Source organism: Plodia interpunctella, chromosome 18 (genome assembly GCF_027563975.2).
Source record: "Plodia interpunctella isolate USDA-ARS_2022_Savannah chromosome 18, ilPloInte3.2, whole genome shotgun sequence".
Taxonomy (NCBI): domain Eukaryota; kingdom Metazoa; phylum Arthropoda; class Insecta; order Lepidoptera; family Pyralidae; genus Plodia; species Plodia interpunctella.
Genome location: NC_071311.1, coordinates 8,972,893 through 8,986,214, shown reverse-complemented (window position 1 = coordinate 8,986,214; position 13,322 = coordinate 8,972,893). Strand labels below are relative to the sequence as shown.

Here is a 13,322-nt window from a genome sequence, read left to right as displayed (position 1 = left end):
ATTTATTAACATTTCTTACATCTAACATTACAGGTTATTACCTAATGCGTTAGAATGAGCCTATTGTAATCTGTAGCAAATCACATATAGTCCAATTCTTCTGAAATCATTCAAAGAGCAACAAAATAGGTCCTGATCATTAGCCACGATATTAATTGTGCGCAATGCCCGCGTCAGCGGCGCCTCTTTCACCAGGTTGGTTCTCCCTTGCGGCACAGCTAGCAGCTGCGGCCGGCGACGACGCCATACGTATCTGTTTGGTACAAATATACTGATTTGTTCCAAGATACTGGCATTGTATATCCTTCCTCTTAGTACCATAAAGATGTACGATACCATGGCCATTTCTCGTCTCACTTTACATATACTTATGGAAGGACCTGGTGCGGATTGGACACACGTAAGTAGGTATCAATTTATACATTTACACCATAGCATAAATGCGAAAGTTTGTGAGGATGTAGGTACGTGTGTTGTCTGTCTGTAACACATAGGGTACTTTTCATTACTTCACACCGGAGCGAAGCTCTTTCGGGGCACAGCTAGTAATAGTAGCGGTAAAGTATTTTTGTTCGAATTGTGCCTTTTTGGAACCCAAAATTTTGTAACAGCTACATTTTGTGTTAAATTCAGAAGTTGGGATGGTATGGGATATGCGATAAAAAAACGTACGTACTCATGAAATGCACGTAAGTATTATATACTTATTTTTCTACTTTTATAGAAGCTCGTCCGTTGGCTCCACTTAAAGCCTCCCCCAGGCGACGAAGTCTTCGACGACGTCGTTGATCCGCTCAGGGAAAGCCTTCCCGGTCTTTATCTTCAGGCTGGCCAGGTCCAACTCGTCGTTCCCCAATGTCGGAGCGTCGGCTACCTCCACCGTCACTATTGGCAGCACGAACGCAGCAGCTATCAGACCGTAGGGGAGCCTCTGCAAATAGATAAAAAAAAGAACATTAAAAAAATGTAGTTATTTCTTCAAAAAATTATTGTCGTTGGAGAGTTTTTTGTTTTGAAATTGTGAAATTGTTTTGTTGCATTCAACGTGTGACAATGAAATCGTGTACACGCGTGCAGTACACAGTTGAGGAATTCCTTAGGAGCCGATCCTGGGTTCTGGCTTATCATAATAATGCAGTGTTATGGAAACTTAAGCGACGTAGAAGATTTCCATTCTGCAGGACAAGCGAAAGGTGAAATTTAAATTGTAAGATTTGATTAAAAATAAACGTCGGGACAAGTGAAAATAAAAAAAAAGCTTGTACATTTTTTAAATGAGAGAATTGAAAATTTATTACTCTACAACCAGTGATGAATGATCTCTAATTTGTTGAGCATATATCGTAAGCATCGTGTCCCTGTTCAGGGATGCTCCAGCAATCGATAAAGTGAAAATGCGTCTCTCTTCATAGTCGTATTCCTCATTGCTGAGTGTCGTGGTCATTACGTGGAATTCTCTTGGCACTATTAACGGAGGGGTTTTGCCATTGCCTTCTAACCTCCCAAAAATGATGAATTGAACTTTGATTGCATTATTTTATGGAAAAAGAAAAACATAAAACCTCTTGCAACTCGAAATCAAAGTCCTCTCTCGGATAGACTTTGTCAGGGTTCAGTCCATAAGCCCTCAGCATCCGACTGATCGACGCGTAGTAATGGTCCACCAGCCTACTGTAATACTGCTGTCTGAAGGCTCCATCGGTGCCTGTGAAGATGAAGTAGAGCAGGTCGATGACCCCCGAGCTTGGCATGACGGTCTGCAGGTCCACTGGGATCACGTCCACGCTGCCGTCCTGGAAGCCAAGATATGTTTCGATGCTAATCCAAAATCCAAAATTAACCTAATATACGAAGAAATTAAACAATCTGAATAAACTAATTCCTTAAAAAGAATTATAATTAACTAAAAATAATACAATGATCAAAAAAGTGAATGACTATTTAGGCTATGCAGAATTTGTATATCTGTGAAAAATCTCAAACTCAATAGTTATTTCCCATGCGGAAGTATCAAAAAAATATTTCGATTACTTAATTGATTGTATGAAAATTATGTATTGTTTTGCATATACCTATAGATAAAATAAAAATATATTTATTTTATATATGATAGCTTCGATAGCTACGTAATGGCCATGGTCATGATAATAGAAATAGTTAAGTATTTATATAACGTAATCGCTGAAATTATAAAAACATTAGAGAAGATTTGATAATATGTATTTTTTGTTGGTTGTGTAATGGACGAAGGTAAACATTTGGTTAACACGTTGGCAAGAAGATAAAAGTGAGTTGTAGGCTAGTATGTACGAGAGAGTACAAAAAATTTAGAAAAAATTATCTAAATTATCTTAATTTAAAAATCGTATAGAAATTATATAAAAGAAGTACTTTGTAAAAAGGCATATTACAAGTCTGATGATTATGTGAACGACAATAATGTCTGGCCCAAGCATGGTGCAGTATCCTCATAACATATGTAATTGATTTATGACATTATTACGTACGTTTTGTACATTTAGCTTTTTATTTATATATAGGTATATATATTTTTTGTGTGACAATTTTCAATAATTTTATTGGAAATACAGCTTTTATTTTTATTTATTCATTCAAATTTTGACATTTTTAATAATGATGTAAATTCGTCCTCCTAATTTTTAATATATGTATAAGACCTATATTTGTTAATCGACGTCCTTGGAGAAAAGGCTGCGGTGAAGTTTGTTGCGTCGCTTCTTCTTCACCTGCGCTTTGGAAGCCGGCAGTAGTCTTAGTTTAAGTAATTTTTTTGACGTCAATAAGTGATGTATATCATCCTAAATTGAATAAAGAATTTTGAATTTGAATAGAGTCCTATTTGGAGAATGATGAATTGAATAAACAGGGGAATGAGATTACATTAAATCTGACACTACATTTACACTCAGGCGCTGCCACTCCTCCTACCGCTGCCGGAAATATTTCCTTAAATAGGTGCTTCTGCGGGGATAACGACGAGAGTGGGGCACACTCAACCTTCATGTTCTTATTCTCTCTGTTTTCTTTATTTATCAACTCGTAAAAATGACTTGATATGATTGAATGAATTGCTGGTTAAAATTTTATTATGGACTAATATAAACTTACCTCATTGTTACGATGCATTAAATTACTAGGTCTGTAATCACCATGAGCGAACACTGTTCTCCGAACAGGCTTAAACTGTGATTCTATTGTATTGTCTTCTTTGTTGAAAAACGCTTTCAATTTTTCTTTGTTCTTATCATTGACTTCTTCAATTGAATATGGTAAAAATAATTCAAAGCCTTTACTAAAGTTGATAGCTAGGGATTCTAATGACGATTTTAAATGTTCACAATACCTTTTAAATGTGTCTGGATATTTTTCAGCAAGACACATAGAAAGAGCATGAAATTTCGCTAAAACTTCTACAGCTTTAGAAGCGTATGGCCAATCTACTGACTTCAATCTGTCGTGAAGAGTGTAGCCTTTTTCACATAAGTTTTCCAAAACTATAGTCTCTTCAAAAACATTAGAGTTACTGCCGTAATATTTGCTCAAAATCAATCTGTCTTCTTCTGGGATTTTATGTTTGTCTTCAATTTTCGAAAATAATTTTGCTAGTTCTTCATAAGCAAAACGTTCGGTGTCAAATAAGGTAACTGGGGCTTCTTCGCGTAGTTTGGCGCCAAAAGCTGCGGTTTTAGCGAATAGCTGTAAATCTTCTTTATCTGGCGCTGAAATTGTTCCTGTGTAAAGTACTGAAGTATAATTTGATCCACCTGACGATATCGGCGTCACTTTAATGGAATAATCATTATAATTATATTCCCTGGCGATTTTTTCAATGATATTACGGAATGGCTTCTCCTGATCCATTTTCGAACGAGTGGTGTTTTCGTTTGCACACTTCGCGGCCGAGTGAATTATATTTACAACGTCTTTATAATTTATAGACGTTAAATTGCACATTTTGGCGATTATCTCGGTTTTATAATATAGATTTAAGACTTATCGTCTCATTGTTTATGAAGCGCATGTTGGAACGTCTTGTATTCTACTAAGTATTAATGCTATCAGCAAGTCTGACCTTGCTGGACAAAGGTCTCTGCCATCCCCTTCCATTAATCCCCATTAATCTAAAATATTTCCCCAGTAATCTTTACTATTATCATTACATAGTACTTATAAAAACGCAACGAACATTGCTTTTTTTTATAGAAAGAGTGATTCAAGAGGAAGGTTTATATTATACTAGCTGCGCCACGGGGCCCCGAAGCCTGGTGGGGAAGCCGGGTGGGGGTCGCTAGAATTATACAGAGAGAGGTCCCGGGTTCGATCCCCGGTCGGATCATGATGGAAAATGATATTTTTCTGATATATTATTATATATATCCCGGGTACATTTCCAGGTATATATATATATATATATATATATATATATATATATATATATATATATATATATATATATATATATATATATATATTATATAGTTGGATGTTTATATATATACATCCAAGGCCCGGGATTGAATATATATATATATATATATTTATTTGCCTAAATCAAGGAAAATCCCCAAACATACACAAATTCGTAAAGACCATACAGCGTCGTCAATACCTCTTTATTGTTGGAATTTCTCCGTGTTATTATTATATTGACTGGACAATTAAAGATAAGACCACTATTATCCAGTCACCGTTAGTAACAATTTATTTCAATAAGATAAAGATCGAATTGTCATTATTATAATTATAACATTTGAATGATTGCTATGAAAATTAACTAACGTAAGTACCTACTTAATATTAAAGTAAAAGCAAAACAGTTATCCAGTATTTTATTTTCAAATGTCAAACAAGTATCCTAGCCACCGTGGCTACATAGATATCAAACATTAAGAACATATAATTTCTAAAAGTGCTATTTACTAAATGTGTCCTTAACACTTTAAAAGTTCTCTGTTGTCTCTTTTGTAGTCCTACATTTGTGTGAATACGATTTTTTTGCCGCGTGCTTAATTAATTCACTATATTTTTAGCGATACGACTAAATACTTATGTTGATTGTTGCTAATACACGATAATTATGAAAGAAGTATTTTTAAAGAAAAAGCTTACCTGTTAATAAATTATAGATAACACATGGATTTTCAAATTAAATCATTTATTTGTCAGAATACAGAATTACAATCAGGTGGTCATGATATAGATAGAACACGCATTCTGCCTTATAGTCGTACAAATATTTAACTGGCAATTAATAAAATTGACAATAATACTAAAAAATTAATAATATAATAACAATATCAAGAATATCTCAAATAAAATAAAATAAAATCAATTTAAAATTAAAGTGTCAATAATAAACAATGTCAATAAGATTAAAAACCCAAAACAAATAAAATCAAATTAAAATGTATATAATACCCATTGAGATTTGATTATACCAAAAACTTTATCGAGACCTTACTGTTGCCTCCAGTGCGGATACTCATCGACAGAATAGAAACATTTTTCTTTGAGCCACAACTGCAGTGTTTGCACGAACTCTTTTATCGGAAGTGTTTTAATATTGTTCGAAAGCGCATTGAATAATTTACCACACGTGGCGTAGAAGCTCTTGTGGCAAGAGGTTGTTCTTGGTACTACTTTTGTTATCTATACGCAGAACAGGACACGTAAAGTGGATATTTCTAGAAATATGAAATGAATTACTGTAATAACAATAGGTTTATCTACACAAAAGAGCTACCAGTACCACACATTAGATAAATACTTAGAACTAATAAAGTGGCATAAACAATTTACATACAGAGTTTCTATAGACTTGTTAATCTTAGCTTGATAAGAATGTCTATTTTAAACAATGGAACTACAACACCCTTTTTGATAAAAGGGTGTGAAATGCCCCAGGTAGAAGGGGTGGAATATAAAAGGCACTATTTTCGGTTATGTTAGTTAGTATTACTGTGGAGTTACAGGCGGTTCTATGTCCAGTTAATTTCTGAAGTAGCTCATGTGTTAAAAAATAGTGAACTAATAATACTTTGACAAACAAATCGTCAATAAAAAGCGTTCATGTGAAAGTGAAAAGACTGATCAAAACTGTTTTATATAGTACAAGTGTTTTTGAAAGAATCGCTAACCGAAAGATTGTCAGTCAAATCGTTCATTTGGGAGAACAGGTACAGGTTTGTGAGAACATATAGACAGGTCCTTACGTTATGCGATCTATATAAATTTTAAAATAGGTATTGAAATTTCTCTTCGATTTAATGGCCTATATAAAACTTATTTGATAAATATATACCGAGAAAAAGCCATTCGGGTGTCTTAGGAATTTGTATTTGTGGTGATTGGATAGTTAATTCTCTAATATTTCCCATTCTCAGCAGTGGTTCTTCCGAAGGGATTAAAAACTGGATATTGTGAAAATTTACAAAGTTTCATCCGCTTGTTTAGCTGTTCCAAGCTTTGAGTTCTTGGTCAGTACAAAATCCACTACATTGCTCTCTCTGTACATTAAACCTAAGTTAGCAGATAAAAGGAAATCGTGAAAATGTATTTGTTCTTTGTTCTCTTTTTTGCAGTCCTCTATTTATGTGAATACAATTTTTTTTTGAAGTGTGCACATTACTTCACTGTATTTATAGCGATATGACTAAACATATGTTGATTGTTGCTAGTTATACATAATAAAAACCTAGATACTTTTCTGACTTTTTTGTCATTTCTATATATTGTGTACTCTATGTACATAATGTGGGTGGATCTTAAAATTTCTTCTTCGCTACTTTGATAAGGGTAGTAAATTTTAACTGACTGTTGAAACAATTCGGTTGTCAAAAGTATGGTTTGATTGGATCATAACATATTGTCGTGATGGATCGTGGTCGTATTCGTCGTGTTATACGTGTGTATGTTGAAATAATTAAAAAATTCGTCCTATTAAAAATGACGTGAAAAAATTTTTTTATTCAATTATGTGATATTACGTGGGGATAAAGAAAAAAATATGTAGACAGACTAAAAGTCTGTCTGTCTATTTTTTAATGCTATTTATTCTATATTTGGGTGGAAAAAAAATCATCATTACTACGATAATTTTTATTATTTGTATTACCTACTAACATTGTAAATTAGTTGAGGCACAAAATTATATACTTAAAATAAAATTGAGCTAATATTAATAGTTAATTGTCTTAATTAAGTTTTTATCAGTCATTACATAAGTTAAAGCTGTCGTTGTTCGTCCCATGAAGTTTTCGTTCCAATCAATCAAATAATTGGGCCGAAACAAACACAAAAAAGCATTTTAGAAATCTGTGTGCGTTTTGCAATTTTTTTTTTATTAACGTCAACATAATAATTTAAACGAAATAAAATTACCATAAGTTAGTATTAACCTAGATCTAACTATTTTTCGCCAATTACATTTATAAAAAATCTTTATTTTTAATAAGCTTGTGTTGCTAACTGTACCAAATTTATTTTAAAAATTCTGAGGTGTTCTTTCGTCCCTATAGGACGAAAAATTCATAGGACGAAACGCCTAATGACACGTTTAAGGGGGTTCTGTTCTGATTACTTATACATAATTATGTTATTAAAAAAAAATAATCGTCGGAATACAAAAATATTGGTGGTAAATATTGAAATCTTCAGTAAAATATCAAAATCATGCTCAAATTAAAAATAAATAAATTAATAATGTCAAAGAAATGATTTTAAATTTCAAATTAAAAATAATTTAAATGAGATTCTAAAAAAAAAAGTTGAAATTCTCGTCTGAACGACGATTGTCTGTGTTGCACCATCATTGGTAATTAATAACCATTCATCATTCGGCTGTCAAAATGCCCCATCTGCGGAAGTCGCGATACGATTTCGTTCATTCTTTTTGAGAACAATTCGCTCGTCCGCATTATGGCGAAGCCGTTCATGTCTGTGTTGTGGTCAATCACTGGTGCATCTTCTTCATCGACCGTGATGATGGGCAGAGAAAAGACCGCCATCGTCAGGGCGTTTGGCAGCATCTGTAAATAATAAAATTGTCGTATTTATTTATAAATATTGTCGTTGTCGTTTAAAAAAAAAAAGATCTGTTCAATGGATTCTCGTAAGGATTCATAAGATGTCTTACAAAAAAGGAAAAAAAAAGGATATTCATATTTAAAGATAATCAAGATATTGAATGATAATAATTGCTGGTCATTGTTGTTCTTATCCCATACCAAAACCAATTTTAAATGGAGTTGCAGCATAATTTGCTATCTTTCTACAATGGCATATAATTTCAACCAATATTCCTCCCTCATTCATCCTTATATAAAAAATCCACCGTCATTACTGGTGCTCACGCTGTCGTCATCACGCCATCTTGTTTGATTCTGTTCATTTTGTTTTTTTTTGTTACCGGTGTTTCTGTTTGTGTCAGACCCACAGCATAATATTGAAATGTTGTCCATTTATATAATCTTACCTCATTCCACTCGTAATCGAAGTCCGCTCTCGAGTATTCCTCATCAGGATCCAGTTCCAACCTCTGCATAGCTCTTCTGAGGTGCTCGTAGTAGTGTTCCCTGAGGCGGTCCTGGTGGTCCCGTCTGAAGGCGGCGTCGGAGCCGGACATGATGAAGAAGAGGAGGTCGTACACTGGACAGCCGGCCTGCAGCAGCTGGTAGTCTATCACGATCATCTCCAAACTGCCGTCCTGGGTTGACAAGTTCAAAGTCGTATTGTAGGTTAGGTTAGGTTAAATGTTGATAAAATGGCATGTTGGAAAAAAGGCAAAGGTACCTAAAATGCAAAATATATATATATATATTTTATTCCATTACTGAAAATCTTACTAAATTCTTTTTTAATCAAATTGGATTGTAGTTTTTACATCTACCTTCACATTTCCATTAGTTTCATTTTCCGTTATTCTTTTGATGATTTGATACCCAAATTGGTTTTTTTAAATTAATAAAATGATTTCATATTAAACTAATTGCTCACCTTACGAATTTTATGCATTAAATTGCTGGGGCGAAAATCGCTGTGCACTAAAATTGGCCGTCTCAAAGTCTGCCTCATTTTGACAAACGCCGAGTCATCCATGTCGCCGTAGTGCGACTCCAACAGCCTCGCATTGTCCTCCGTGCACGCATTTATAGCTGAACTCAGCATTTTCTTCCAATAACATTCGACTGCATTTTTATTTTCCTTCGGATCGAATCTGTAATTCCCCATTAGTCTTTCGAATTGTTCTGGATTTTCCTTTGCAAATGCCATACTCAGAGCATGTAATTTAGCCATCTCCTCAACAGCTTTGGCGGCGTAAGGCCAATCGATGGCCTCGAATCTACTATAGCACGAGAAACCTCTCGCACTCAAATCTTCTAGAACAATCGTCTCTTGGAGCTCCGTATCGTTATATCCATAGAATTTTGGAAAAAATAACTTGTGTTCTGTTGCAAGTCCATGCGTTTCTTGAATATTTTCGTAGATATTTGCCAATTCATTGTAAAAGAATTGCTCTGTTTCGAATAAACGGATTCTTACTTGAGATCTGAGGGTCACGCCCATTAGGGCAACCTTGCCGAAGACTTTCAAATCTTCTTTGTCTTTTCCGGAAATTGTCGTGCGGAATAATTTTGAGGTGTAATTGGCTCCCGCGGTGTGGATGGGTGTGACGGTGAGCTGGTGGTCCTCGTAGCCCAGTTGTTCGGCGATGGAGTCGAGGAGATTGCGGAGGATAGCTTCGTGATCTTGACCCGCCATCTTGTCGAGGGATAGTGAGCTGCCCGGTGCGCAAGCACACGCTTGTATCTCGTTGCAAATGTAAGGCTGAGTACGGACGGCAGTTTAGAAAGTAATTAATAATGTTAAATATGATTGTGTATTTTATTTTTTGTAATGGATTTAAATTAATTTAAATGTAATTTATTTCATTTTAAATGTGTAAAGATATTGGATTTGGGATTTTTATTCATGACTAGCTTTTGCCCGCGGCTTCGCCCGCGTGAATTTCATTGATTGGTAAACATATATGATTCGAATTCGCATTTTTTCTCATCTTAAGTTCAATTTCCCGCTGCGTGTCTCGTGCCGCAAACTTGTCCAATCCCGCTTCCTGTTATGTAATGTAGATATCCCGTACCGTTTCCTACATATTGTGCCATCATGTTTTTCGCAATGTGTCCCGTTCCGTTTCCCACTACGTGTCTCCTTCCTATTTCTCGCTCCGACTCCCACTCCCGCTTTCTGCAACGCTCACGTCTCATTTTCCATGACGTTTTACGTCCCGGTTTATTATTAACCATAAACATAAATTATTTTTTTTGTATTTACTATTACTGTTATTTACTACAAAAAGTAAGTGCCAATTTTCAGCTTTTTATCTTGAAAACTGTATTAAGTAAGTACCATACAATCTTTTATCCCCCTTTTGAAGGGGTTGAGGGTTAATTTTAAGAAAAATATGAAACACGTATTCATTACTTTCTTGTAAACAACCAAAATCCAAATTTTCAAGTCATTAACTTCAACGGTGTAGATCTTTCCTATTTACAGTTTTTCACCCCTGTCACTTCGGAGAATTTCCAAAAATCCTCTCTTAGTGCTCACCTAGGATATATATATATATATATATATATATATATCATTTTGTCTGATCGAAACCATAGCGCGTTTTAAAATCTACGCCATCTATTATCTTTATGTTCAAAACTAAAATATAACAAAATTAAATTGAAAATTGATACATTCTAATTATATCTATATCAGACTTTCATCGTAAGGCCAATCGATGGCCTCGAATCTACTATAGTACGAGAAACCTCTCGCACTCAAATCTTCTAGAACAATCGTCTCTTGGAGCTCCGTATCGTTATATCCATAGAATTTTGGAAAAAATAACTTGTGTTCAGTTGCAAGTCCATGCGTTTCTTGAATATTTTCGTAGATATTTGCCAATTCATTGTAAAAGAATTGCTCTGTTTCGAATAAACGGATTCTTACTTGAGATCTGAGGGTCACGCCCATTAGGGCAACCTTGCCGAAGACTTTCAAATCTTCTTTGTCTTTTCCGGAAATTGTCGTGCGGAATAATTTTGAGGTGTATTCGGAGAATTTCCAAAGATCCTCTCTTAGTGCTCACCTAGGATATATATATATATATATATATATATATATATATATATATATATATATATATATATACCATAGCGCGTTTTAAAAGTCTTGGTGACGCCATCTATTATCTTTATGTTCAAAACTAAAATATAACAAAATTAAATTGAAAATTGATACATTGTAATTATATCTATATTAGACTTTCATCGATAAAAAAAGTTTGTTTATATTCTGTTTACACCTTTCTACAAAATTTAAAAGTAAATCGTCTCCGTGTTAATTTTCCTACAGGACCCTCCTTATTTTCCTTGAACATTTCCTTTCTATGAGCCTGACCATTTACCGGGATGAAATGTATCTAAGATGTTAACCCGGTATATAAGGTACATAAGGTATATAAGGTACCTACATACCAAATTTCAAGCAAATCGGTCCAGTAGATTTCGAGTGATGCGCGTTCAGACAGACAGACTAAAATTTCCAAAACTATATTTTCGTCATCTATATCAGCAACTAAGTATATTCCATGAAGAATTAAAAAAATCGGCCTTTCTTCCATGTTATTATATGTATTGATTTCAGTAATTTCAAATATAATTTGGCATAAAAGTACTTATTGATTTTTATTTGAATTCTACTCTACTCTACTTGTTTTTTTAATAATTGAAATAAAGTAAGGAAATTTAATTACTTTATTATATTAGTGTTTAGTATGTATATAAGAAATTCCATAACTTACGCAAGTACAAGTTATAGTAGACATATATTATGTATTGTGATTTATTTAAGATAAGGCACTGATGTAACCACAGCTTTAGTACTGATGAGCTTCTCATCGAAGGTGGAATTAAATACAAAAATATACTGACTACCCGCGTTTCATTTTATCTATTACGCGTTAAATAAATGTGATACAGTCTAACCCTACTTTAAGCTAAAATATGTTTTGTCACTATCGTACTTTATAAGATTTGCCATTGACAGAAATAGACAAAACATTTCAGCTTATTAACAAGGTCAAAACGGGAGTCTATCCCTTAAGAGAGGAGAATTAGCTGGCACTTTAATGTTTATCGCCGGTTCCCAGACCAGCATGGAAGACAAGGTATCATAAAATACCAATACAATACACAATTACCTAGGCCAGAAAAATGCCAGTATTCCACAAACGACCACGATAGTCGCGCATTGTAGATGGGTTTAAAGATATTTATTTCTCATAAAGAATTACAAAATTCACTTGGTATGAGAACTACAACTAAGTGTCCTATATGTACAGTTTTATACAACACGCGCATACGGCAAATCCTTGGTTCATAATTACATGCGAGATAAAAAAAAAGTAACAATGAAATCATAAAGAATCCATAACACACAAATCACAGTCACTTAACATCGCACCACACTACCCTCACTATTTATTATCGACGAGCGGGAGCGATATTATGTTCAATATTAAGTTTACTGTTTGATTTGAGTAACATGGGTACTCAAATCAAACAGTAAACTAATTATATATGAGCCTCTTGGTTACTTGAAATAAAAACTTCATTTCATTTAAAAAAATAGTTACATTTTTACGCATTTATGAACCCGTAAATCCGTTGATGCATGGATAGCTTATACCCTCTTTTAAACAACGCAACGGATTTAGACGATTTATTCTCAAAGAATTATAGACTTTGTGCGAAGCCAGGCCGGGTCGCTAGTTTAAAATAAGTAGTACTACTGAAGACGAAGACAGAATGCAAAACTTATAGATAAGTTCTGTAATGAACATTTTTAGACAAAGTTTTCCATCTACCAGCAAATAAAACTGTTGCCCTACCTCCACATACGTCATGAAGATATTCTCCACTTGGCTTGCTTGGCTTCGCACATAACGCTGAAATTATACTAAATATGAGATGAATTTTAAAGTGTGCATATGCGGACGGAACATACATGCTGTTCCGTCTATTATGTGTGCAAGTCCAAGGCCACCCATTATCCTGTCAACTGTGAATGTGTATATTCATTACTGACTTTAATATCATATATTTTGCTGGACCGATCTCTGATAAGGCACGTTGTAACAACGACCTGCATCATGTGTAATATTTTATAATTGCAAGTTATTTAAAAAGAATAGTGAATTGAAGTAAAAATAACATTTTACTTCAATTTACTATATACATACATACCTAGGT

General features: G+C 34.1%; 2 protein-coding genes across 3 annotated transcripts; both read right to left on the bottom strand.

Annotated features, from left to right (window-relative positions):
* Window positions 1-673: 673 nt before the first annotated feature.
* On the bottom strand, window positions 674-3,945 carry LOC128677917 (uncharacterized). The gene is made up of 3 exons (XM_053759084.2): window positions 3,130-3,945; window positions 1,563-1,793; window positions 674-931 (listed from the first exon to the last, which is right to left on the bottom strand). The coding sequence occupies exons 1-3, from the start codon at window positions 3,880-3,882 to the stop codon at window positions 746-748; spliced, it is 1,170 nt and encodes a 389-aa protein (XP_053615059.1). The 5' UTR covers window positions 3,883-3,945; the 3' UTR covers window positions 674-745.
* Window positions 3,946-7,104: 3,159 nt separating this feature from the next.
* LOC128677812 (uncharacterized) lies at window positions 7,105-12,991 on the bottom strand. Of its 2 annotated transcripts, none has more exons than XM_053758927.1 (4): window positions 12,962-12,991; window positions 9,016-9,846; window positions 8,495-8,725; window positions 7,105-8,048 (listed from the first exon to the last, which is right to left on the bottom strand). In XM_053758927.1, the coding sequence occupies exons 1-4, from the start codon at window positions 12,974-12,976 to the stop codon at window positions 7,839-7,841; spliced, it is 1,287 nt and encodes a 428-aa protein (XP_053614902.1). In that variant the 5' UTR covers window positions 12,977-12,991; the 3' UTR covers window positions 7,105-7,838. The 2 variants fall into 2 exon arrangements, with proteins under 2 accessions (XP_053614902.1, XP_053614904.1); XM_053758929.1 differs by lacking the exon at window positions 12,962-12,991 and adding an exon at window positions 12,707-12,733.
* Window positions 12,992-13,322: the final 331 nt, after the last annotated feature.